Source organism: Mobula hypostoma, chromosome 4 (genome assembly GCF_963921235.1).
Source record: "Mobula hypostoma chromosome 4, sMobHyp1.1, whole genome shotgun sequence".
In the NCBI taxonomy this organism is placed as follows: domain Eukaryota; kingdom Metazoa; phylum Chordata; class Chondrichthyes; order Myliobatiformes; family Myliobatidae; genus Mobula; species Mobula hypostoma.
Genome location: NC_086100.1, coordinates 75,349,038 through 75,375,554, shown reverse-complemented (window position 1 = coordinate 75,375,554; position 26,517 = coordinate 75,349,038). Strand labels below are relative to the sequence as shown.

Below are 26,517 nucleotides of genomic sequence, written 5' to 3'. Positions count from 1 at the left end.
CAGCAAACATTTCCAACACCACCTCCTCAAATGTTCCTTTGGATACATAATGCTGTGCTATTAACATCTGCATCTGAGCTCTCTTCATTCTAGTAGTCACCTTAACTTTTAACTTATGAGCAATTCCCAACAACTCATCCCTCTTAGCATCATCCAACGCCTCGGGTTGGTTCTGCCACAAACTTATTAACCTCAAACTCCATTTCTGCTGATATTCCACACAACCAAATCAAAAGGGATTTTCCCCAATCACTTCAAATAAGCCCCCAACCAATTTGTTCAAATCCCGGACGAGCCCCCAATTTTGTTACGTACCCTGTGACAGGTTAAAGAACCAGCAGAAATGGAAAACACTTTGGAGTCTGGTATTGCTATTAACTAATAGTATTTATTAGCAACTACGCGATACAGTAATAAAATTCAGATATATCAAACAGGTTCGCAATGATTTTATATAAACCAAGCTTCTTCAAGCCTCGGGGTAAATGGACACAGTCTTACAGTGATGAGTAAAGTTTAGTTCAGTTCTTGGTATTGAATTGAGTAGTGATGGAGCGAGAGAGGTGTTTAGTTCTTCAGGTGAGCTTATGCCATCAATCTTCCTGTTGTCCTCCGAAACTTCCAAGTTAGCCAAACTTTACCAACTTAAGAGCACCGTCTTCAAGTGATAGTCTACCACCCCAGTCAAGGGTTAGACACATGAGTAGACTCCACAAGTTTACTCTTTCACGCACTAATAATCACAGATCGATCCTCAGTCCCACACTCATGGGCACCTAAAAAGGGTAGTGGTAACTTCACCACACCTTAGTGTGTCTGCATGTCCCCTGTGAAACAAGCAATTACGCTGGTTTAAATACTGTTGTGCTGAACACCAGTTGTCTGTCAAGTAGCTCCTCCCTTCTCTCTCTGTGTAGGATTTCAAAAGCGGACAGTATCCTTGCAGAAATTCGAAACAAACTCTGAGCAGTCTTCGTCTCTCTCCCCTCCCCTCCTCTCTAAAAGCATAGTTCATAAGGGATCATTTAGGATCCCATCACAGTATGCTGTTAGTTTAGGCAGATTGTGTTTGTCTATTATTGTGACTTAGATGAAGATCAGACCTCATTTTGTGAGTAATTAATGCAGAAAATCAGGTAATTGCAAAGGGTTCACAAACTTTTGCTTGCAACTGTAGTCACTAACTGACATGGCAATGAGCTTAATAAAGCAATTAAGTAAAGATTGGAGGGGAGGAGGGAACTCTTGATTTGATTGCGTTGGATCCCAACATTTTAATTGCAGCAGTTCACCTCCTCTTGCAGCTCTGCACCCATTGTAGATGGTCTTAGTCTAACCTTTCTTGACTTCAGCAAAATAATGGGTTGTATTTCTGATACTTGTACATTTTCCTTTCTTTGTTTTGTAGATTGGGTTGATGATACATTTGTAGATTGACATTCTTCTTGCCAAGACCTTACCTTCAAGCATTTCTGAAAGATCAGAGCCTACCTAGTCAGATGGGCTGAGTATAGTTTCACCTTAAGTCAATGCTTTTGGGACTACTACCCTTAAAGGGACTGGATGGCCTAAAGTCACTGTTTCTTAATCTAGAAGTTACCATAGATCCTCAGCATGACAGACTGTGAAAATGTCACAGAGCCTTCTTCCTCCTTTGGCCAGTTGGTCACAGAACTTCCCCAAGCATCTTCTGGAAGGAGAAATGAAGTTCCTTGTCTTGCACCAAGGTGTAGGCTGGAATGGAGGATCATCTTGGAAGTGTGTTCTTGGTCCTTCACCTCATTAACATGAAACCCTATACCAACTGCAATTAGAGAAATTCTTGCATAATTTTCTGTACTTGTTACCTTTCTTTCTGTCTCTGTGCCACTGTCTCATGAATTCAAAGGTAACATTTTGGGAATTGGGAATTTTGTGAAAAACAACAGAAAATTTATTTCCTTTTGAATTATGGCTTAGAATTTGATTTGGAGTTTCTGGCTCCAATCTATTAATGAAGTTGTCCACCCAGCTCTTTATTTTTAAACACCTTTCTTCATGCTTTGTGGTTCAGTCACACTGAGTTCTTGGTTTTTAGAAGTACTTTGTATTGTCAAGTGAGTATACGGCTTTAAAAGAAAGTGAAATATCTGATATTAAGTAGAAAATTCTGTTTGTACCAGGTCTTTTTCTTAAACAAAAACATACACGTACAGAATTTATGCTGCTCATTTCTTTATCAGAATTGACTCCCATTAGAGCAGTGTTGTGGTTTTGCAGGGCACCTCTTACTTATTCATTACTGGCCCAGATGTGGTAAAATCTGTTACAAACGAAGATGTAACTCAGGAAGACCTTGGTGGTGCAAAAACCCACACTGCAGTTTCAGGTGAGATGATTTTTAGAAAGTAGAATGTGTATTGAATGATCAATATTTTGCATTTGAAATGTGCTGGTTGAATTTGTTTAATTTCTGCATTGGGATTGTTATTTATTTACCCCTTTGAGTATTGATCATTTTAAAGGAAATTTGTGTTTCAAGAATCTGTTCAAATTTTACTTCAATTGAATTTATATGCTGATTATGAGTTAGTGCATCGTTATTCATTTTAGGAATTAACTGCTGCGGCACAAAATAACTTGCTCTAGAATTTGCAAGAGGAAGATGTAACTCTGTTTCAATTATGTTCTATCACTTACAAACGGTATTTTCAGGAAGGGGGTAAATTCAACTACTGATGACTGAGTTCAGAGTGGGGTTCTTGAATTCTAGGATTGAGGATGAAATATTTATAAAGATGTCAAATAGAACATAGAAAAGTACAGCACAGTACAGGCCCTTCGGCCCACATTGTTGTGCCGACCCTCAAACCTTGCCTCCCATATAACCTCCCACCTTAAATTCCTCCATATACCTGTCTAGTAGTCTCTTAAATTTCACTAGTGTATCTGCCTCCACCACTGACTCAGGCAGTGCATTCCACGCACCAACCACTCTCTGAGTAAAAAACCTTCCTCTAAAATCCCCCTTGAACTTCCCATCCCTTACCTTAAAGCCATGTCCCCTTGTACTGAGCAGTGGTGCCCTGGGAAGAGGCGCTGACTATCCACTCTTATCTATTCCTCTTAATATCTTGTATACCTCTATCATGTCTCCTCTCATCCTCCTTCTCTCCAAAGAGTGAAGCCTTAGCTCCCTTAATCTCTGATCATAATCCGTACTCTCTAAACCAGGCAGCATCCTGGTAAATCTCCTCTGTACCCTTTCCAATGCTTCCACATCCTTCCTATAGTGAGGCGACCAGAACTGGACACAGTACTCCAAGTGTGGCCTAACCAGAGTATTATAGAGCTACATCATTACCTCACGACTCTTAAACTCTATCCCTCGACTTATGAAAGCCAGCACCCCATAAGCTTTCTTAACTACCCTATCTACCTGTGAAGCAACTTTCAGGGATCTGTGGACATGTACCCCCAGATCCCTCTGCTCCTCCACGCTACCAAGTATCCTGCCATTTACTTTGTACTCTGCCTTGGAGTTTGTCCTTCCAAAGTGTACCACCTCACACTTCTCTGGGTTGAACTCCATCTGCCACTTTTCAGCCCACTTCTGCATCCTATCAATGTCTCTCTGCAATCTTTGACAATCCTGTACACTATCTACAACACCACCAACCTTTGTGTCATCTGCAAACTTGCCAACCCACCCTTCTACCCCCACATCCAGGTCGTTAATAAAAATCACGAAAAGTAGAGGTCCCAGAACTGATCCTTGTGGGACACCACTAGTCACAACCCTCCAATCCGAATGTACTCCCTCCACCATGACCTTCTGCCTTCTGACTTTCTGAATAAGCCTACCATGTGGAACCTTGTCAAATATTTGGTGTGTTTGCACAATACTGCATATCAATGTTTTCTACTCTCATTTTCTAATGTAAAAATGCAATTTTCTTTTGGAACTTGGGGAGTGAATTAAAGGTATGTGACTTATTTGTAGGGTGCTGTATAAGGGGTTTTTCAATCATACCCAATAACAGTATCTATTAATCATGTTAGAAAACATTTCAGTAAGGGAAAGCAGGCTGTTCTCTTCAGTCCATGTCATACTGTCATATAGAACATTATAGCACAGTACAGGCCCTTGGGCTCACGATATTGTGTCAGCCTTTTGTCCTGCTCTAAGATCATTCAAAACCTTTCCCTCCAACATTGCCCTCCACTTTTCTATCATCCCTTCTGCCTGAGTTTTCTAAATGTCCCTAATATATCTGCCTCAACCACCATCCTTAGCATTGAGTTCCACTCACTCACTCAACACTTTTTTTTAAAAAAAGCTTACCTAGGTATACTTTCCTCCCATCACCTTAAAATTATTCTCCCTTGTATTAGCCATTTCCACCCTGGGAAAATGTCTCTCGCTATTCACTTGATCTATTTTTCTCATCATTTTGTATACCCCTAGCAAGTTGTCTGTCATCATTTTTCATTCCAGAGAGAAAAACCCTGGCTCACTCAACCTATCCTCACAAGATACGCCCTCTAATCCAGGCAGCATCTTGGTAAATCTGTATACCCTGTCTAAAGATTTCACATTCTTCCTATTGTATAATGATGCAACCAGGACTGAACACAATATTCACAACATGCTGGAGGAACTCAGCAGTTCGGGCAGCATCCATGGAAACTATGAGTCGACGTTTCGGGCTGGAACCCTTCATCAGGACTGAAGAGGGAAGGGGCAGAGGCCCTATAAAGAAGGTGGAGGAGGGTGAGAAGGAGAAGGCTGGTAGGCCTTTTACAACTGGACCTACCAGCCTTCTCCTTCCCACCCTCCCCCACCTTCTTTATAGGGCCTCTGCCCCTTCCCTCTTCAGTCCTGACGAAGGGTTCTGGCACGAAATGTCGACTCATAGTTTCCATGGATGCTGCCCGACCTGCTGAGTTCCTCCAGCGTGTTGTGAGTATTGCTTTGATCTCAGCATCTGCAGATTATTTTGTGTTTACTGAACACAATATTCCAGGTTCTGAGCACGGTTATTATCAAAGTACATGTATGTCACCATATACAACCCTGAGATTCATTTTCTTGCAGGCATATTCAATAACTCCAATAACTATAATAGAATCAATGAACGACCACGCCCAACAGAGTAGACAGTGTGTGCAAATACAAAAGAAAAAAAATGAAAAAAATTAAATAAATAAGCAATAAGTATCGAGAACATGAGATGAAGAGTCCTAGAAAGTGAGCCCATAGGTTGTGGAAACAGATCAGTGATGGGGCATGTAGGTTGAGTGAAATTATCTCTTTGGTTCAAGAACTTGATGGTTGAGGGGTAATAGCTGTTCCTGAACCTGGTGATGAGTCCTGAGGTGCCTGTGCCTTCTGCTGGTGGCAGCAGCAAGAAGAGAGCATGACCTGAATTGCAGGGGTCCTGATGATAGATGTTGCTTTCCTGTGACAGTGCTCCATGTCGATATGTTCAATGGTGGGGAGAGCTTTACCTATGATGGATTTGGCCATCTCCACTACTTTTTGTGGGATTTTCTGTTCAAGGGCATTCCTTATGGTTTTTGAACTCAGTCCCCTGACTAATGAAGGCCAACACACCATTGTCTTCTTATTAACCCTTTTCATCTTGCATGGCAACTTTGAGAGATCTATGGACCGGGGACTCCAAAATCCCTCTGTCCCTCCCTGCACATTGCTTAGAATCCTGCCGTAACCCTATGTTTTGCCTTCAAATTTGACCTTGCAAAGTGAATCACTTCATATTTTTCCAGGTTGAACTCCATCTGCCAGTTCTCAGCCCAGTTCTGCATCCTTTCAATAACTTACAACATCTTTTTACACTATCCACAACTCCACCAACTTTCATGTCATCTACAAACTTATTAACCCACTCTTCCACTTCCTCATCCAAGTCATTTATAATTATCTCAAAAAGCAGGGGACTCAGGACAGATCCGTGCAGAACACCACTGGTCACTGAGCTCCAGGCAGAATATGCTCCATTTTGAATGACCCTCTGCCTTCTAATGGCATATAAGTACTGTATCCACACAGCCATGTTTTCCTGGTTCCCATGCCTCCTGACTTTTAAATCAGCCTACCTTGGAGAGCCTTATCAAATGCCTTACTAAAATCCATATGCACCACATCCACTGCTTTGTCAATGTGCTCTGTGGCGTCCTCAGGGAATTCATTCAAGCTCGCGAGGCATGAACTGCCACTCACAAAGCCATGTGGACTGTTCCTAATCAGACTATGATTCCTCAAGTGCTCATAAATCCTGTCCAAGAATCTTTTCCAATAATTTGCCCACCACTAAAGTAAGACTCATTAGTCTATAATTCCTGGGGTTATCCCTACTGCTTTTCTTGAACAAAGGAGTAACATTTGCCACCCTCCAATCATTTGTTAGTACTTCTGCATTCATTGGGGATGCTATGATCATTGCCAACAGTTCTTTCCTTGTTTCTTGTGGTATCCTGTCTGGCCCCAGGGTCTTATCTATCCTAATGTTTTTCAGAAGTTTCAATACATCCACTTAATGTTGATATGTTACAACATATTAGCCTCTTTTATGTTGTTCTCACAAATGTTAAAGCCCCTCTCATTGGTGAATACCGAAGAAAAGTATTAATTATGTATTCTCACCTACATCCTCCAACTCTAGACACATTTTTTCTCTTCTATCCCTGATTGGTCCTACCCTCATTCTAGTCGTCCTACTGTTTTTCACATGCGTGTAGAAAACCTTAAGAGTTTTCCTTAATCCTACTCGCAAAAGCCTACTCATGCCCCTTTGTAGCTCTAAGTCCATTCTTCAGCTCTTTCCTCACTACCTTGTAACTCTCTAAGCCTTTCTTAATCTTTTTGCCGTGGAGGAACCCTTGAAATAATTTTCAGATCTCAGGGAATCCATGCATAAAAATTATCATATCTACAGCTCATGGTATATTAGCATGATCAGCAAGTTGTAGGTATAATAATCCAAAAATAATTGTTAATGCTCTTTTGAGTAGAGAATGAATTCTAGCCAACCTTTCTTGACTTTATTAAGAAAAGCTTTACTCTGTTTTGAGATTCTATTAGCCGCTTAAAATAATTAGCTCTTTTACATGTCACGTGGCTGTGATTTGTAGTTAAGTGTCTTTTCAATTTTGCTGGAGCTATTGCTGCATTTGTAAGTTGTTTGCCACAGACTAGGCACAATGGAATAGGACAACTTGGATCACCAGTCCATGTAAAACCCATTGATAAGTAGCTTTCATTGTAAAAGTGGAGTTTTTTGTGTCTGTTGTTGCACTGATGCATTGAAATGACTCAGAAGAAATAAACACTGTCTATTATGCACTGCCATACTAGGATGGGAGGATTAACGAGATTGCTAATGGGGGTGCTTGATTACTACCCACCACTGCACACGTTAGCATCGTGTGATGCACGAAGTTCAAGAAACCATGTTTCATTTTTCATCACAATCTCTTGCAGAACGCTAGGGTTCCATTGAACCCCATGTAAGAATCCCTCCTATAGAGCCTTGTCCTGATTCTTGCTTCCTTAACCTTAAGTAAGCTTCTTGCTTCCACTTGACTAGATGTTCTACATCTCTTGTCAACCATTGTTCCTTCAGTCTACTGTCCTTTCCCTGCCTAAATGAGACAAACCTATTGATAACCCCCATGCAAGTACTCCCTAAACAACCTCCTCATTTCCGTTGTGCATTCCACACAGTACATCTGCTCCAGTTTATGCTCCCACATTCTTTCCTAATAGCATAATTCCCCCACCCCTAATTAAATACTTTCCCATGCTTTCTGCTCCAATCCCTTTCCAAGGCAATGGTAAGACAGGGAGTTGTGCTAATTGTCTCTGAAATGCTCACTCATCAAAATATCTGACACTTAATCTGATTCGTTACATAGCACCAGATGGCCTCTCCTCTAGTCGGTCTGTCTATGTATTGTATCAGAAATTCTTCCTGGACACATCTATCACATTCCACCCTTGTTGCAGGAATTCTTGACCTAATGTCTTGGTGAAAAGGCAGATGTAAAAAAAATATGGGTAGAAATCTGGAAAATTGCTTTCTAACTCTCAAAGTTGGTGAAACTTTTCAGGATTGCTTTTAAATATCAATGTGTAGTGGCAAAAGTAAAAACGAAATGAGAGAAGCAAAAATATGGTACTGGTAAGCTAACATCAAAGAAAGCCTAAACACCATTTGTAAATATCTAGAGAGGGAAACGGTAAAATTTAATTATAAATCCAAAGGATTAATGTTTGTGGAGGTAGAAAGATAGGGTATGGTTGTTAATGTATAATTCTGTCACCACAAAGAACCGTGAGTAATCCAGATATTGTAGATTAGGAGTTACAAAAAATGGTGCAGGTAATAAACAGTGAAAAATAATGTTAGACACACGAGCTTCTTTCTCTGTTTTCTTAATAACAGACCCAACTTGTTCTCCTTTATCACCACTCTCCTCCACCTGCAAGAACTGGTACTCTTTCAGCTCCTTCCATTTCCTCCAGATCAAAGTTGTGGCCACAGGTACTTGTATAAGTGCCAGCTATGCCTACCTTTTGTTGGCTATGATGAACAATCCATGTTCTAAACCTACACCAAACAGTCCCAATCCCCCACTGATTTCCCCTTCACGCATTTATCCCAGTGACTATGCTAAGTGTTAGACCTCCTTCAACACTACCTCCCCTCACTACTATTCAGGCTCTCAACAGACTTTCCAGGGAAGGCAGAATTTTACTGCTCTGGGTTGTTGATTGTAGCCACTGCTCCCATTGTGGCCTCCTCCAGATCAGTGAGATCTGACACAGATTGAGGGATCACTTTATTAAGCACCTTTGCTCTGTCTGTGATAACAAACAGCATCTCCTAGTATCCAACCATTTTAATTCCATTTCCTATTCCCACACTGATGGGAAGTGGAATTGAAGCCAGACATAAATTGGAGGAGCAATACCTTGTACATGAAATGCTGTCACAAGAAAGCAGCATCCATCATCAGGAACATGTCTCCCTCTGCCCCTGCCCTCTCAGGACATGATCTCTTCTTGCTGAAGGTACAAGAGCCACAGGACTCACATCACCAGGTCAGAAACAGTTATTACCCCTCAACCATCAGGCTCTTGAACCAAAGGAGGTAACTTCACTCAACTTCACTTGCCCCATTACTGAACTGTTCCCACAACCTATGTACCCACTTTTAGGGACTCTTCATCTCATGTTCTTGATATTTATTGCTTATTTATTGTTTTTTTTTGTATATGCACATTGTTGCTTTCTGTACTCTGGTTGAATGCCCTAGTTAGGTAGTCTTTCATTGATTCTGTTCTGGTTATTATTCTATAAATTTATTGAGTATGTCCACAAGAAAATGAATCTTAGGGGGTAAATGGTGACATATGTACTTTGATAATTAAAATTTATTTTAAACTTTATTTTTTCTTCATAGCCTCCAATTTGACAGTATCAACATTGATTTATCTAACTTCTAGTAACAACTCTTGTCTGTCCCCACCCTCTCCTTATCTTTCCCCTCCCTTCCTTCACAATCTGCCCATCACCTACCTTCCTCCCTGTTTTCCACCCCCTTCCTTTTATTTCATAGTCTACTGTCCTCTCCTATCAGATTCCTTCTTCAGTGTTTTGCCTCTTCCACCCATAACCTCTCAGTTTCTCTTAATCATTCCCTTTTCTCCCCCTCACCTGCATTCACCTATCACCTGCCAACTCGTGCCCCTCCTCCTCCCAGCTTTTTATACTGGGTATTCCCTGCTTTCTTTCCTGGTGTCAATCCAAAACTTCGACTGTTCATTACCCTCCGTAGATGCTGCCTGACCTGAGATTCTCCCGCATTTTGTATTAGTTGCGAGAAATAATATTAAGCAATTCAGCATCTTTAAAAGTAGATAAAGCAATAAGATCAGATGAAATGTTAATGAAAAGCAAGGAAAGAAAATGGCTAAGACACTGACCATCTTTTTGCAGTCTAGTCTGGCTAGGGCACTGGATGTCTGTTATTGTTTTGTTTTTCAAAAAAAAGTGAAAGCAAGCAAGTATGGCAGCATAGTGGTTAGCGTAACAGTATCACAGTGCCGGCAACCTGGATTCAATTCCCACCACTGTCTATAAGGAGTTTGTATGTTTTCCCCATGACCACTTGTGTTTACTCTGGGTGCTCCAGTTTCCTCCCATGTACCAAAGACTTGCAGGTTGGTAGGTTAATTTGTCACATTGGTATAATTGGGTGACACAAGCTCGTTGGGCTGGAAAGGCTGTATCTCTAAATAAAATAAAATTACAAAATCAGCCAACTTAATCTCAGTAATGGGCACTTATTGGGAGAAAAACTGAGGGGAAAGTATAAAGTAGATACACACTTGTAATTATCTTTCCCAAGGCCTACACTTACATCAGCAAAGAAGATAGTAAAGGGTAAAGAAAATGATACTGGTAGTTGTTTGCCAAACAGATGAAAATCCATTGACAATTTATTGCCTGGGGACATTCAAATCAATTTTTATTGTGCTGTAAGCGCTGAGCTACTGAATCCATCTTCTGTCATACAGAATAACTGAGGTATTTTATAAAAAAGGACTCTGAAGGAACATTACTTTAAATAATTTGATTAAATTAGTAAAGCATTGCATTTTCTAGGAAAAGAATCTGCAGATGCTGAAAATTTAAAATGAAAACACAAAATGCTGCACATAATGCATGTCAGAGCATCTATAGAGAGAGAAACATGACAGTTCATTGACCTGAAATGTTAACTTTGTTTCACAATCTGCAGATGCTGCCTGACTTGAGTATCTCCAGCATTTTCTGTGTTGTCTAGAAAACATCTTGATGGTGCTCCTGAAGATACACTTTCTAAGTGAGCACAGTAGTTTCCCAATATTTCATCTTAATCATTACTTATATTTAAAACATGGCCCCACTTTTTCCTGGAATTGTTTTTCAATGATTTTAAAAAATCAGAACGATATTACCATCTATTGAGTTAGCCCATAACAGGAAACAGCAAATAAACAAATGAACCAAAGACTTACATTGTTCATGTTGAAGGATCTTCAGGTTGGTACCCTTTAGTCCTTCAGTCTAGTCTTTCAACATTTTTTATATACAGTTGTAAGAAAAAGTTTGTGAACCCTTTGCACTTAACCTGGTTTTCTGCATTAATTACCCATAAAATGTGGTCTGATCTTCATCTAAGTAACAATAATAGACTAAAACAATCTGCCTAAACTGATAACACACAAACAATTATACTTTGCATGTCTTTATTGCATGTTTAATCATTCACAGTCCAGGCTGGAAAAAGTATGTGAACACTTGTATTTAATAACTGGTAGAACCTCCTTTAGCAGCAATAATCTCCACCAACATTTCCTGTAGCTGCTGATCAGACTTTCACAATGGCGAGGAGGAATTTTAGACCTTTCCTCCATACAAAACTGTTTCAGTTCATCAATATTTCTGGGATTCCTTGCAAGAACAGCCTCTTCAGGTCATGCCACAGCATCTCAATTGGGTTAAGGTCTGGGTTCTGACTTGACCATTCCAAAACACACATTTTCTTCTTTTTAAACCATTCTGTTGCTGATTTACTCTTGTGATTTCGATCATTGTCTTGATGCATCATCCAACTTCAATTAAGCTTCAGGTGATGGACTGCTGTCTTGACATTCTCCAGTAAAATGTCTTGATACAATTTTGAACTCATTGTTCCCTGTACAATTGTAAGCTGTCCAGGCCCTGAGGCAACAATGTGGCCCCAAACCATGATGCTCCTTCACATTTGGGATGAGGTTGAGGTTTTGGTGTTGGTGTGGAATGCCCTTTTTCCTCCAAAGATAGCAGTGTGCATTTCTGCCAGAAAGATCAACTTTTGTCTCATTTGTCCACAGAACATTGGCCCAGAAGTGTTGTGGAACATCTAGGTGGTACAGTATTTTGCTTTTTTGGAGAGCAGTGGCTTTTTCTGTGGTATTCTTCAATGAACACCATGAAAGGAGTACTTTTCTTACAGTGGACACATGAACAGAGACTTTAGCAAGTTCTAGAGATTTATACAGGTCTCTTGCTATTGCCCTTGGGTTATTTTTCACCTCCTTCAGTGTTACACGTTGTACTCTTGGTGTGATCTTTTCAGGTCACCCACCCCTAGGGAAAGTAGCAACAGTAGTGAATTTCCTCCATTTGTAGGCAATTTCTCCTACTGTGGACTGATGTACATAGGTCTTTAGAAATGCTTTTGTAGCCTTTTCCAGCTTCATGCGTCTCTACAATTCTTCTTCTAAGGTGCTCTGAAAGTTGTTTTGATTGAGGCATGGGGCACATAATCAGATCACCTCTGCAACCCACACCTCCAATCTTATCACATTGATTGGAACACCTGGCTCCAAATAGCTTTTGTTGAAGACATTACCCCAGAGGTTCACATTTTTTTGAACCTAGCCTATGAGTGTTTAAATTGTGTACTCAGTATTGCTGAGAAGAAGTACAATTAAATGTTTGTGTGTTATTAGTTTAGGCAGCTGTGTTTGTCTATTATTGGATAAAGATCAGACCACATTTTATGAATAATTAATGCAGAAAAACAGATAATTGAAAAGGATTCACAAACTTTTTCTGGCAACTGTATAAGAGTGATAATATTTAATATTAAATTGTCTCATCGGTTAAACAGTTAAAATCTTTGAGCTTAAAAACACCTAAACTTTAAAACTGCTTCTACATAACTAAAAGCATTTAAGCAAACATTATAGTAGGGAAAATTGAATTTTACTTTGTTTTGAATCTCTCACAGCAGTTTCGTGCCTTTCAAGAAAAATAGACTGTTGTTCCTGGTCTAGATCTGGAATGGTACAAGTTTTTTTTTCTGACAGGATCCTGAGAAACAAAGGTGAAGGAATATATAGATCAGGAGGCTCGTATTAGTCCAGAGATGGGGAATTTTACTAGAAGTAGTAGCAAAAGTTAATGAGGGAGAAAATTGATCATAAGGAAAAATAGGTAAACATATTAAAACAACCAGCAAGATCTGCTGTGGATTTATAAAAGGAAAGGGGCAGCTAAGGTGTAACTGGGGACCTGAGGAAGCAAGACTGGGACATAATAATGGGCAACAAGAAAATGGCTGATGAGCTTATATCAATTCCTACATCAGTCTTCATTAGGAACACTATGTCACAGCTCAAAGATTTCTTATAGGCTAGTTTGATAGTATGGAAGAACATATTAATAGCATTTGTAATAAGACTGAAGGCAGACAAGTCTCCACGTCCTGATAGTCTGCATCTAAAGGTCTTACAGAATGCGATTGCAGCAATGCTGGTGCCATTGTTTGCAGTTTTTCAAAACCTCACCAAGTAGAATGGAGAGCCACAAAAGCTATTCCATAGTTCCACTGTTTACTAATAAAAAGGGTAATTATAGGCCTCTTAGCTTCTGTTGTTGGCAAGACACTGGACTTTATAATCAAGGAAGAAATAGCTTGTCATTGAGAGAACCTTACTGTAAACAAGTCACATCATTGTATGAAAGGTGAATTGTGTTTGATCATTGAGGACGTAACAAACAGAGATGATGAGAGGAACCAGTAGATGTAATGTATTTGAAATTTTTGAAGGCATTTGATAGGGGCTTACAATATGGGGGTGGGGTATTAGCATGGATTGAATATTAGCAATCACATAGCAGATATTGAGATAAGCAGATCTTTTGTAGGTAGGAAATTCCTGGGCCACCAATTATACTGTATTATGATCTGGAGAAGGATGAAGGGTAAAAATTTGCTGATGAAATGAAACGAAACTAGCAGGAAGGACGTGTGGCAATTAAGGGTATTAGGACTCTGCAATAGGATATAAATGGGCTGACTGAGTAGTAAAAGCTTTGTTAATGGAGTAATTTGGGGAAAAAATTAAAATAGACAATTATCTGTAGTCTTTCTCCAGGTACAAAAATTGGGTAGGAAGTCAAATGGTATGTTGGCCTTTATTGAAAGGCGGTAAGAGTCTTAAAAATGGAGAAATACTGTTACAATTGTACTGGATACTGGTGAGGCCATATCTGGAATATTATGCAGTTTTTGCCCCTTAATTTAAGAATTGATGCACTGGCATTTCAAAAGAGCTTCAGCCGTCCAGTTCCTGAGATCAGTGGGTTATCCTATTATGAATAGGTAAAGAAACTAAACTGAAAATAATGGAGATTTAAAGGATAAAGGATTATCTAATTGAAACATGCAAGATTCTGACAGGAAATGGCAGAGTAGATGTTGATTATTCCATGAGTGGGAGAATCTTGAGTGAGAGGACATAAATGCAAAATTAAGATAGTGTAGTCTAAAATTGAGGTGTGCAGGGATTTGTTCTTAAGGGGTTACAAATCTCTCTAATCCTCTGTGCCAGAGATTATGAAGGCTAGATCATTTGAGATATTTAAAGAGGAAGTAGATACATTTTTGAAAGAGTGGGCGTTTGAGGGTGATGGGAAACTATCATTGAAGAAAAGTTGAGGCATAGAGCAGATCATCTGTAATCCTATTGAATGATGAGCAGGTTTGAAGGCCCAAATAACCAGCTCCTGTTCTAATGTCCTTGAGCTGCACGATCATGCTCTTGCTGCCACAGAGGTTCAAACATTCAACTGTGGATGAAGCATCACTGCCTTAGGTTAATCAGCAAGTTCTGATTTCTTGTCTATATTGTGCATATATGTTGACATTCAGTGTTATTACTACAGATATAATTTGGACTTTGAATTGGTCATCATTATTCCAAATCAATGAGATAGAGGAGGTTTTAAACGAGAGTTGTTTAATAATTTACTTAGGGGCTGGCTTTAATATAGAAAGGAAAAAATGTGCAAAATAAAATATGAATAACTTCACAGATGTTAAACCCAGTTTGGATGCACCACCCCACTTGTAATTGCCAATAGTGACATAGAATGGCAAATTTTAGTTCATGAATTGTAAACTATCTCTGATCAGTTTTTCGATTAAAAAGTTTAAAAAGTGCTGATATTTAAATAGAAAATATAATCAAAATGTCACCATTATTCACTAATAAATACTGTGAAATTGAAAGTGCCTTTTCCAATCTTTGATGCTTCATCACTGCTTCTTGAGGCAGTCCGCCTTCAAACCCAGAAACTATTTATATGTTGTGGTTTATTATGTCAGCTATAAAAGCAAAAGTATTCTTTTGTATAAACTCAGGGTTACATTTGAACTGATCTAGAAGATGCATTGACAAATTGAACTGATGAAACATTTTGACATGCTGATCATGGGAATTTTCTGTGACAGAATGTCAAACAGCCTCTCAACATGAGATGGTGATTTAAACCTGTACATTAGAATTCATGCAGTATCCACCTTTACTGCTTTGTTGTAATTGGTTAGATTAAAAAATATTGTAACAGTAAAACTTCAGTAACTGTGTATTAACTTGATGCAATAATAACCGGTTTTGAAATATCATTTAAAGTATTATACATCTTTGACCAATTTTAAGCAGTATATTTTAGTAATGCTGTGTTGTTCATACTGCAGGTGTTGCACACAGGGCTTTTGAAAATGATATTGATGCCTTATTGAATTTAAGAGAGTTTTTTAATTATATACCACTGAATAACAAAGATCCAGCTCCAGTAAGAGAATGTCAAGATCCATGGTAAGTAGAACTCCGCTTTGCACTCGATTCTACTCTTTAGATGTGACTTTACAGGCAAGGTACTGCTAGCATGAATTGGGTGACTAGCAGGAGGCAATGAGTGGGATTGAAGGGGGCCTTTTCTGGTTGGCTGCTGGCGACTAGTGGTGTTCCGCAGGGGTCAGTGTTGGGACCACTTTTCATCTGATATTTTAATGATTTGGATCATGGAATTGATGGCTTTGTGGCCAAGTTCGAGTACAATACGAAGACAGGTGGAGAGGCTGGTAGTGTTGAGGAAGCAGGGAGTCTGCAGAAGGACTTGACAGATTGGGAGAATAGGCAAAGAAGTTCCAGATGAAATGTAGTGTAGGGAAATGTATGGTCATGTACTTTGCAAGAAGGAACAAAGGCATAGACAATTTTTAAAACAGTGAGAAAATTGAAAAATCTGAGGTGCAGAGGGACTTGGGAGTCCTTGTGCAGGATTCCCTAAAGGTTGACTTTCAGATTGAGTTGATAGTGAGGAAGGCAAATGCAATGTTAGCATTCATTTCAAGAGAACTAGAATATAAAAGCAAGGATGTAATGCTGAACCTTTATAAGGTATTGGTTAGACCACACTTTGAAGTATTGTGAGCAGTACTTGGTGGGTATATGGAAGGAACAGCCAGGGTAAATGGTGGAGGCAGGTGCAGTTACTGCTTTTAAAAGACATTTGGACAAATACATGGATCGAAAAAAGAAATATGGGCAAAGTACTGGCTATAAGGGCTAGCGCAGATAGGCACTGTGGTTGTATGACAAGTTGGAACAAAGGGCTTGCTTACTTGTTGTATAACTCTTGACAATGCATCATTCTGATCGCAAGATCAGCAATCTGTACTTCCTCAGTGCTGTTGATCTGCTTCGCAAAAATGGATCTTGGAGCTATTTCTTGTGCCATTCTTTTGTATGAAATAAAGTATATATAATTGGCCTTAGCATTAAAGTAGTTAAATATAGTTGAGCTATTTTATATGCATAGTATTTTCCCAATAAGCAATATTATGGGGTGATCTTCCACTATGTTAATATTTGGCAGTGTTGGAAGATGTTTGAGATGGTGCGTGCAGTGAGAATTGAATAAGAGCAGCACTCAGGTGCCTAGCTTATCACTGTATTTCACTTTGTCCATAAATAAATTACATGATAGACCAAGTAGACAAAATGAACTTTATGAAAGTATTTAAAATAGTTGTCAAGTTATCATCTATACACCATCAGGATAGATCTATAGAGTCTCTCAAAAGCAGAGGTGGGGGAGTATGCCTCATGATCAACTCCTCGGTGCACAAATATATCAGTGCTGTCCCAATTCTGCTTGCCAGACCTGAAATATCTCGCAGCTCATTTTACCTACCATGGGAAATTTCCGTGATCATTTTGGTAGCGGTATACATTCCACCTCAGGCCAATGTCAATCAGGCTTTAGATCAGGCATATCAAACTCATTTTAGGTCATGGGCCAGATTGGGCAAAATGCGATTTCATGTGGGCCGGATCAGTTGTGCACGCGCGTGTGCTCCCACAGCTTTCATTGCCTTCAGTTTTTCAACCTGCTCTCGTGTCTCAGTCTCTGCTATAACCACAGAGTGTTTCACTTTACGAATTTCTTTTCTTATGAAGAAGATTGCCTAGCAAGCATTATTTTTATGATTAGTATTAACTTACAGCCATAGGCTGCAAGAAAGTTGTGATGAGAGAGAGAAAAAACGATGCTATTTTGGCTAAGATTGTTTTGGGAGCCACACCCTTTCCATTAATAAACCATTTGAAATTAAACATTAGCAGACACAAATGTAGACCTAACCAAACAAATTGTAAATGTAAGCTACACAACTGCACCGAATTTTTATTAGCCCGCTTCCAGCAATCAAACTTAGACAATGAACACAGTTAGTCTCTAATTTTTATTGAAGTGACATTTACAATAATAGAAGTCAGAAAATGAATGAATCACAATATTATGACACTCAGTATTTCATAATGCATTTTGCTTAAATGTCGCAGTGCATCGAACAGTGTCACTCATTTTTCACTTGCTGCTTCCAGGCACCTGACATCTCTCGGCTTTAACCAGCCTGTCAACATCTGGGACCAGTTTCTGGGCAGTTGTGATTTTCATAATGCCGTTTAGATGTCTGTGTGTCAGCTGTGAGCGCAGTTTGGATTTGTTAATATTCATTATGGAGAAAGCCTGCTCACAGAGATATGTTGTCCCAAACATGCAAAGGATCTTTGAGGCAAAGTCTGTCATCTTGGGGTACATCGGTCCCACGTATTGATAGAATGAGTCCAGACCCACAGCCTCAAATTTATATTTCAAAGCCGAGTTACACTGAATTTCAATTAGTGCCATTTGGAGTTCCTCCGGCACATCTGATCCTGCTTGGACGGCAAACGGCGAGCAAAATAGTGAGAATTCCTTCTCGAACTGAGTGAAGACTTGGAAACGATTCTGAAACTCACTTTTCAGCTGTGATATTTTGTCCTTGTACCTGTCCATGCTGTCATTACTCCCATGAGCGACACGCACAGACTGCAAAGAGGGGGAATGAGCTGGGTTGCTCCGGGACAGTTGCATCTCCCACAGGCTTAATTTAATTTGAAAGGCACGGATGCTGTCGTAGTATTCCGTAACAAGTTTGTTGCGGCCTTGCATGTTAATATTAAGCACATTTAAGTGCTCTGTTATATCCACCAAAAATGCAAGATCATGAAGCCAGTCTGGATCATCCAACTCTGCCACTGGCTTCCCTTTCTCGTTCATGAATAGTCCAATTTCCGCACGTAATTGAAAAAAACATTTGAACACAACCCCTCTGCTCAACCAGCGGACTTCAGTGTGGTAGGGTAGGCTGTGTCCAATATTATTTTCGGACAAAAGAGTGTCAAATTGCCGATGGTTGAGTTCCTTGGCTCTAATAAAATTAATCGTTTTGATTACTACATCCATGACGTTGTCCATTTTCAGGCTCCTGCTACATAATGCCTCCTGGTGTATAATACAATGAAAATTCCAGAATTCCTGCTCAGGATTCTCTGAACTTTCTCTCTGAGTTTCATAACAACATCTGCCTTTTTCCCGACCATGGACAGTACGCCATCTGTTGCCACGCTGACAGCGTGACTCCAGTCAACCCCCAGTCTGTCCAAGGCCTCAACGAGGCTGGAGAAAACGTCATTCGCCATTGTGGTGTTTGTCATTGGCGCCATCTCCACAAACTCCTCGGTGATGGTCAAAGATGCATCAGCACCACGAATAAATATTCCCAGTTGAGCTACATCAGTCACGTCGGTGCTCTCATCAATTGCAATAGAGAAGGCAATAAATGACTTCACTTTGTCTTTTAGTTGACCGTTCAAATCTCCTGCAAGGTCCCCGATTCTCTCTGCCACAGTATTTCTTGACAAGCTGATATTACCAAAAGCCTGTCTCTTCTCAGAGCACATCAGCTCAGCCGCCGCCAGCATGCATGCTTTGATGAATTCCCCCTCTGAGTATGGCTTCGATGCAGCAGCTATTTTGTTGGCAATAATATAGCTGGCCTTGACCGCTCCATCATAAGTCTCTCGACTTTTGGTGAACACTGATTGCTGTTTTTTCAGAGCTGCTTCAAGCTTGTTTACCTTTTGCGTTCTGAGTCGTCCTACGTACTTGTCATATTTTTTTCCGTGTGACATCTCATAGGGTTGTTTGATACTGTACTCTTTTGCTAGAGCCACTTGTTGCGAGCATATCAGACACATAGGTTTGCCGTTGACCTCACAGAAGAAAAAACAATCTTTCCAATTAACGTTAAATATTCGACCTTCGATGTCAACTTTTTGTTTCTTGGAAAGCATTTTGAACCACAGCAGCAAACAGTCTCAGCCTTGCTACAGGTGTTACTTACCTGAGTATTCTGTGTGTTTATACTGTGTCTGACGACGTAAGTGGGGCCCTAGTGGTCTTCAGTACAGGGTGGTGGGTGCTTATGCACAGCGGGTGGTTAATTGCCGCCTATTCTTTTCTAAGTGCACACAACAAGCTGCCGGTGCAGCAGGCGGCCCAGACAGTGGTGGGAGAGAGAGAGTGGCGAGGGGGAGAGAGAGCGGCTGCCGTACAGATACATAATAAATGGTCATGAATGTACTTTTTTTCCCCCAAGTCATCCCGCGGGCCGGTAGTTTGACACCCCTGCTTTAGATGATCTGAGCAATGGGATCAACACGCACGAAACAGTGCACTCTAATGCCTTCACCATTATTTTTGGGGCATTTTAACCAGGCCAATCTGAGTAAAATCACTAAACAATTACCATCAACAGATCACTTGCAATACCAGAGGAAACACACTGGACCGTTGCTATACCACCATCAAGAATGCCCGTGTGATTCCACGTCCTCACTTCAGGAAGTCTGATCACCTGTTTGTGCTTCCACTCCCTGAGTATAGACAGAGACTGAAGACTGCAGTACAAGTAGTGAGGACCAAGAAGGTATGGACAAGGGAAGCAGAGGAGCATATGGGACTGCTTTGAATCGGTGGTCTGGACCGTATTCAGGGATTCGTCTTCGAATCTGGATGAGTATGCTGCAGTTATTACCAACTTCATTAAAACCTGTTTGGACGAGTGTGTGCCTACAAAGACTTGCTGTACATTCCCAAACCAAAAGCCGTAGATGAACCAAGAGGTACATCATCTGCTGAAGGCTAGATCTGTGGCATTTCAAGGCTGGCGACCCAGGTCTGTACTAGAAAACCAGGTATGACTTGCGGAGGGTTATTTCAAGGGCGAAGAGACAATTTCGAACAAGGTTGGAGGCAATATCGGATGTACGACAACTCTTGCAGGGTTTGCAAGACATTACTTACTACAAAGTGAAACCCAATAGCATGAATGCCAGCAATACTTCACTACCAGATGAACTCAAAGCTTTCCATGCCCACTTTGAAAGGGAGAATATAACTACAGCTGTGAAGATCCCTGCTGCACTCGGTGACCCTGTGATCTCTGTCTCGGGGGCCAATGTTAAGTTATCTTTAAAGAGAGTGAACCCTCGCAAGGAGGGAGGCCCCGACGGAGTACCTGGTAAGGCTCTGAAAACTTGTGCCAACCAGCTGGCAGGAGTATTCAAGGACATTTTCAGCCTCTCACTGCGACGGGCCAAAGTTCCAACTTGCTTCAAAAGGGCAACAATTATACCAGTGCCTAAGAAGAATAATGTGAGCTGCCCTAATGACTTTCGCCCAGTAGCACTCACATCTACAGTGATGAAATGCTTTGAGAGGTTGGTCATGACCAGACTGAATTCTTGCCTCAACAAGAACCTGGACCCACTGCCATTTGTCTATTACCGCAATAGGTCAACGGCAGACACAATCTCAATGGCTCTTCACATGGCCTAAGACTACCTGGACAATACAAACACCTATGTCAGGATGCTGTTCATTGACTATGGCTCAGCATTTAATACCATCATTCCCACAATCCTGATTGATAAGTTAGAGAACCTGGACCTCTGTACAATTGGATCCTCAGCTTCCTAACCAGAAGACCACAATCTGTGCGAATTGGTGATAATATCTCCTCCTCACTAACAATCAACTCTGGTGCATCTTGGGCATGTGCTTAGCCCACTGCTCTACTCTCTCTGTACCCTTGACTGTGGCTAGGTATAGCTCAGATACCATCTGTAAAGTTGTTGATGATACAACCATTGTTGGTAGAATCTCAGATGGCAACAAGAGGGTGTACAGGAGTGAGATAAACTAACTAGTGGAATGGTGCCGCAGCAACAACCTGGCACTCAACGTCAGTAAGACGAAAGAACTGATTGTGGACTTCAGGAAGGGTAAAACAAAGGAGCAGATACCAATCCTCATAGAGGGGTCAGAAGTGAGAAGAGTGAGCAGTTTCATGTTCCTAGATGTCAAGATCTCTGAGGACCTAACCTGGTCTCAACATAGCAATGCAGCTATAAAGAAGGTAAGATAGCGACTATACTTCATTAGGAGTTTGAAGAGATTTAGTATGTCAACAAAAACACTCAAAAACATCTATAGCTATACTGTGGAGAGCATTCTGACAGGCTGCATCACTCTGGTATGCTGGGGTGGGGGGCACGACTGCATAGGAGTGAAAGAAGCTGCGGAGGGTCGTAAATTTAGTCTGCTCTATCTTTGGTACAAGTCTACAAAGTACCCAGGACATCTTCAAGGAGTAGTGTCTGAGAAAGGCAGCATCCATCATTAAGGACCCCCAGCACCCAAGGCATGCCCTTTTCTCATTGTTGCCATCAGGTAGGAGGTACAGAAGCCCGAAGATACACATACTGCGATTTAGGAAAAGCTTCTTCCCCTCTGCCATCCAATTCCTAAGTGGGACATTGAACCCGTAAATACTACCTCACTTTTTTAATGCATATTATTTCTGATTTTGCACAATTTTTAATCTATTCAATATGCATATACTTTAATCTTCTATATTATGTATTGCATTGAACTGCTGCTGCTAAGTTAACAAATTTCTTGACACATCCCGGTGATAGTAAACCTAATTCTGATTCTAAGCTGCCTGCAGAGGCCATTATATGCAACTCTGTTGTGGGCAAGTATAGACTTAAGCAGTGGCTGGATCTTTACAACAGGCTATTTAAAAGAATCAGATTTTTTTTTAAATAAGAGAAATGGGAAAAATGCTAGATAATATTGTTCTGGGTAATGGTTAGCCAGGATACAACTGATAGCAGATACAACTTGAGGAGTCAGTTACTGTTTGTTGGCACATTGTGCAAAAGAATGCTGGTATTTAGATATATTTCTCTTACTAAATAGTCTGAATAGAAATATCATGGCTGACAGTGGAATTACAGTATCTTCCATTGTACAAAAATGAAACTGTGTGCCTGGAAGATTAAGGAACGTTTCATCTCCATCTGAAGAGCTGCTTCTATGTTGAGTTTACTGCTACCTCTTTAAATGTCCAACTCTGCCCTCACGTGGCTGCAGGGAGATTTCTCCAATTGATGGAATGGTGCTTTCTTTCCTCTCCAGTTACAAATGAAAGACTGTCATCTAGTGGCTGTATTGAATTATGCACCAGATCTCAAATTTTTGCAAAGAACCCATTTTTATTTATTTCAAAAATGAATATTTTTTCTAAAATTGTAAGTTTATAAACGCATTATTCAGTTATTTTAGCTGTAATTTAGCTTTATGCAATACCAGTCACATTTTTATTTGGCAAATAAATAAACTTTGGACAAACTCCTGAACCCACACAATTTCATGTGTCTCTTGGATCTGAAATTTTGCATTCAAAGTGTCAACTACAGAACACTAAACCCAAGTGTGCTCTATATTTTCTGCAAGGTGTTAACTATTATAAGAATTATACTACTGAAAACGATTTACAGCACTGTAAATTACAAGGTGATGGCCTTGTGATTGACTAAGAAGTTGGAATTAGATTTGATATCTGCTCTCTTTTAATTGTTTTACGTATATTAGAAATTGATATTGTCTAGAAGTAATCTGAAGCTCTTAAATCTTAAAAGGAGAGTACCTGTTTAGTTGGTATTTCAAGTAATTGTTGCTCATGTATGCTGCCTATGTTGCAGTATGTCCTTACATCCTGTAAGATATTTGGACTTATTTTTCCCTTTATGGCTGAATTTAATGATTTTGGAGGTGAAATTAATTGTTTCAGAGTCATAGAGTATTTGTTTTATTGAACTAATGTAGAATGAATTGGAAAAGACTATCATTATGTTGTCGTCTCCTTGACCATTTTTAAAGACTCAAAAATATGCTTTTGATTTTGAACAGAGCAGAATTGTTGAAGCAGATATATTGGGTTTCCATTGTTAAATATAAATTCATGAAACTGTAGGAATGCATGGATCTGTTGAGGACAGCAACCATGAATGTGTTAAGTTTAACCAATCTAATACAATTTTATTTGAAGTACTCAATTTATAGATAAAGCTCATCAATGTTCAGAAGGAAGTTATTTTTAAAAACAGTGTGGCAGAATAATTTTGATAATGCAGTGCAGTGTGAAATTGAACTTTGTAGCTAGTCCTGGCCCTTATCTACCACTCTATTAGCCTCTACATCCAAATCATCGTTCTCTGCAACTTCTGTCATCTCCAAAGGGATCCTAGCATCAAACATGTCTTGCTTCTCCCCCACCACAGGGATCGGTTCCCCCATAGTTCCCTTGTCCATTTGTCCCCCCGGCACTTATCCTTGCAAGTAGCCAAAGTGCTACACCTGCCCTCACCTCCATTCAGGGCCATAAACTATTCTTCTAGGTGAGGCAACAGTATACCTGTGAATCTGCTGGGATTGTCTATTGTGTCCAATGCTCCTGATGGAGTCTCTTCTACATTGGTGAGATCCGTCGTAAATTAGGGACCACTTCGTTGACCACCTATGCTCCATCCATCAAAAGTGGAACATCCTGATGGCCAAGCATTTGAATTCCGGTTCCCATTCCAGTTCTGACATGTCAGTCCATGGCCTCCTCTTGTGCAACATCTTGTATACCATCTAGGATCCTCCAACCTGATGGCATGAATATCAATTTCACCTTGTGGTTTTAAAAAAAAATTCCTCCCCCTCCCCACTTCTTCTATACCTTAGTCTTGCCTCTTCCTATTTGCCTATCACCTCCCCTTGGGTACCCTCCTCCGTCCCTTTCTCCTATCGTCTGGTCCACTCTCCTATCAGATTCCTTCCTCTCCAGCTCTTTACCATTCCTACTCAACTGGCTTCACCTATCTCCTTGTAGCTATCCTCCTTCCCCTTCCCTCTTTCCCCCCTCCCCCCCCCACCTTTTTTACTCTGGCATCTTTCCTCCTCTTCCTTTCCAGTCCTGAAGAAGGGTCTTGGCATGAAACATTAGCTGTTTATTCATTTCCATAGATGCTGCCTGACATGCTGACTTCCTCCTGCATTTTGTATGTGTTTCTATGGCAAGTAGTTTCTGGTATGATGAGCAGTTCTGCACTTTCAAAAATAAAACGTTGGGCGCACTTTTAGTTTGGGTATAGATACCATTTGTTTCCAGGTTTGCTGTTAATGCAAATAGGAAATGGGAAAAAAAATGGGTTGGAGAAAGTCACATCAAGCAGCATTTTCCGTCGATTTCTCTTTCCACAGTCAGTTGCTGAATGCTTCTGGCATCTTTTGCTTTATTTCAGATTTCTAGTATCTTCAATATATTATTTCAGTACAAACATAGGAAGTTGGATGAACAACAGTGAGAACATTCAGAAACTTATCTGAAAGCTATAAAGATGTTCTTGTGTGGATGATGATGTGTGAAAAACATGTTTTAAAGAATGAAGAAAAGAGTCTTAGAAATGTCTTAGAAACAGAGATCTTGGGTTTGTGGACAATTCTCTTAATGTGCCAGTCTAGGTAGATGGGCTTTCTTCTTGTCAAAGCTATATTGAGTTTTATATAGTATAAAGATTAATAGAATGGCTAAATTGTGAGATAATGTTGCAGCTCTATAAAGCCCTGGTTAGACCACACTTGGAATATTGTGCTCGATTCTGGTCGCCTCACTCCAGGAAGGATGTGAAAGCAGAGCAGATTTATCAGGGTCCATCTGTATAAGAAAGCTTGTTTTATGATAGTTTGAGTGAGCTAGGGCTTTCCTGTTGGGAACAAAGGAAGGTGAGAGGTAACTTGATAGAGGTGCACAAGATGAGAGGTGTAGATTGAGTGGATAGCCAGACTTTTTCCAAGGGTGGAAATAGTTAATACGAGGGGCATAATTTTAATGTAATTGGAGGAAATTATAAGGGCACTGTTAGAGGTAAGTTATTTTTACACAGTGGTGAGTGCATGGAATGGCCTGCAAGGGATGATGGTAGAGGCCGATATGTTAGGGACATTTAAGAAAATCTGAGATCAGCACACAGATATCAGAAAAATGGAGGGTTACGGAGGAGGGAAAGGTTAGATTGATCTTGGAGGAGGTTATAATGTCAACGTAACACCAAAGGTCCTTACTGAGCTGTAGTGTTCTATCCTTGCAAGTGGAACAAGTGTCACACCTGCCTCTATACCACCTTCCTTACTACCATTCAGGGCCTCAAACAGTCCTTCCAGGTGAGGCAATACTTCACCTGTGAGTCTGTTGGGGTCTTATACTGTGTCCGGTGCTTCTGGTGTGGCCTCCTGTATGTCAGTGATACCTGACCTAGATTGAGAGACCACCTCACGGAGCTCCATCCACCAGAAAAAGCAGGATCTCCTGGTGGCCACCCATTTTAATTCTACTTCCCATTCTGACATGTCAGTCCATGGCCTCCTCTACTGCCGCAGTGAGGCCACACTCAGGTTGGGGGAGCACCACCTTGAATTCCGTCTGGTTAGCCTCCAACCTGGTGGTATGAACATGGATTTCTCGAACTTCTGGTAATGCCCCCTCCCCCACTTCACCATTTTCCCCTCTCACCTTAACTTCTTACCTGCTCATCATCTCCCTCTGGTGCTCTTCCCCCTTTGGGCCATGGCCTTCTCTCCTCCTATCAAATTTCCCCTTTTCCAGCCCTTTATTTCTTTCACCAATCGACTTCTTAGCTCTTTACTTCACCCCTCCCTCCTCTTTCCCCCTCCCCACCTTCTTACTCTGACTTCTCATTTTTTTCGCCAGTCCTGATGAAGGGTTTCATCCCGAAACATCAACTATTCACGCTTTTCCGTAGATGTTGTCTGTGCTAAGTTCCTCCAGCACTTTGTATGTGTTGTTTAGACTTTCAGTATCTGCAGGTTTTCTCTTGTGTTCTTA

The 26,517-nt window shown here is 40.5% G+C and overlaps 1 protein-coding gene across 2 annotated transcripts in view; it reads left to right on the top strand.

Moving 5' to 3' along the window:
- The window catches only part of pccb (propionyl-CoA carboxylase subunit beta), a 91,045-nt gene that overhangs the window by 52,197 nt on the left and 12,331 nt on the right, over positions 1-26,517 (top strand). For both annotated transcript variants that reach the window (XM_063046035.1, XM_063046034.1), the window contains exons 7-8: positions 2,260-2,368; positions 15,583-15,703. In XM_063046035.1, the coding sequence (XP_062902105.1) occupies positions 2,260-2,368; positions 15,583-15,703 (230 nt within the window). The remainder of the gene's footprint in view (positions 1-2,259; positions 2,369-15,582; positions 15,704-26,517) is intronic.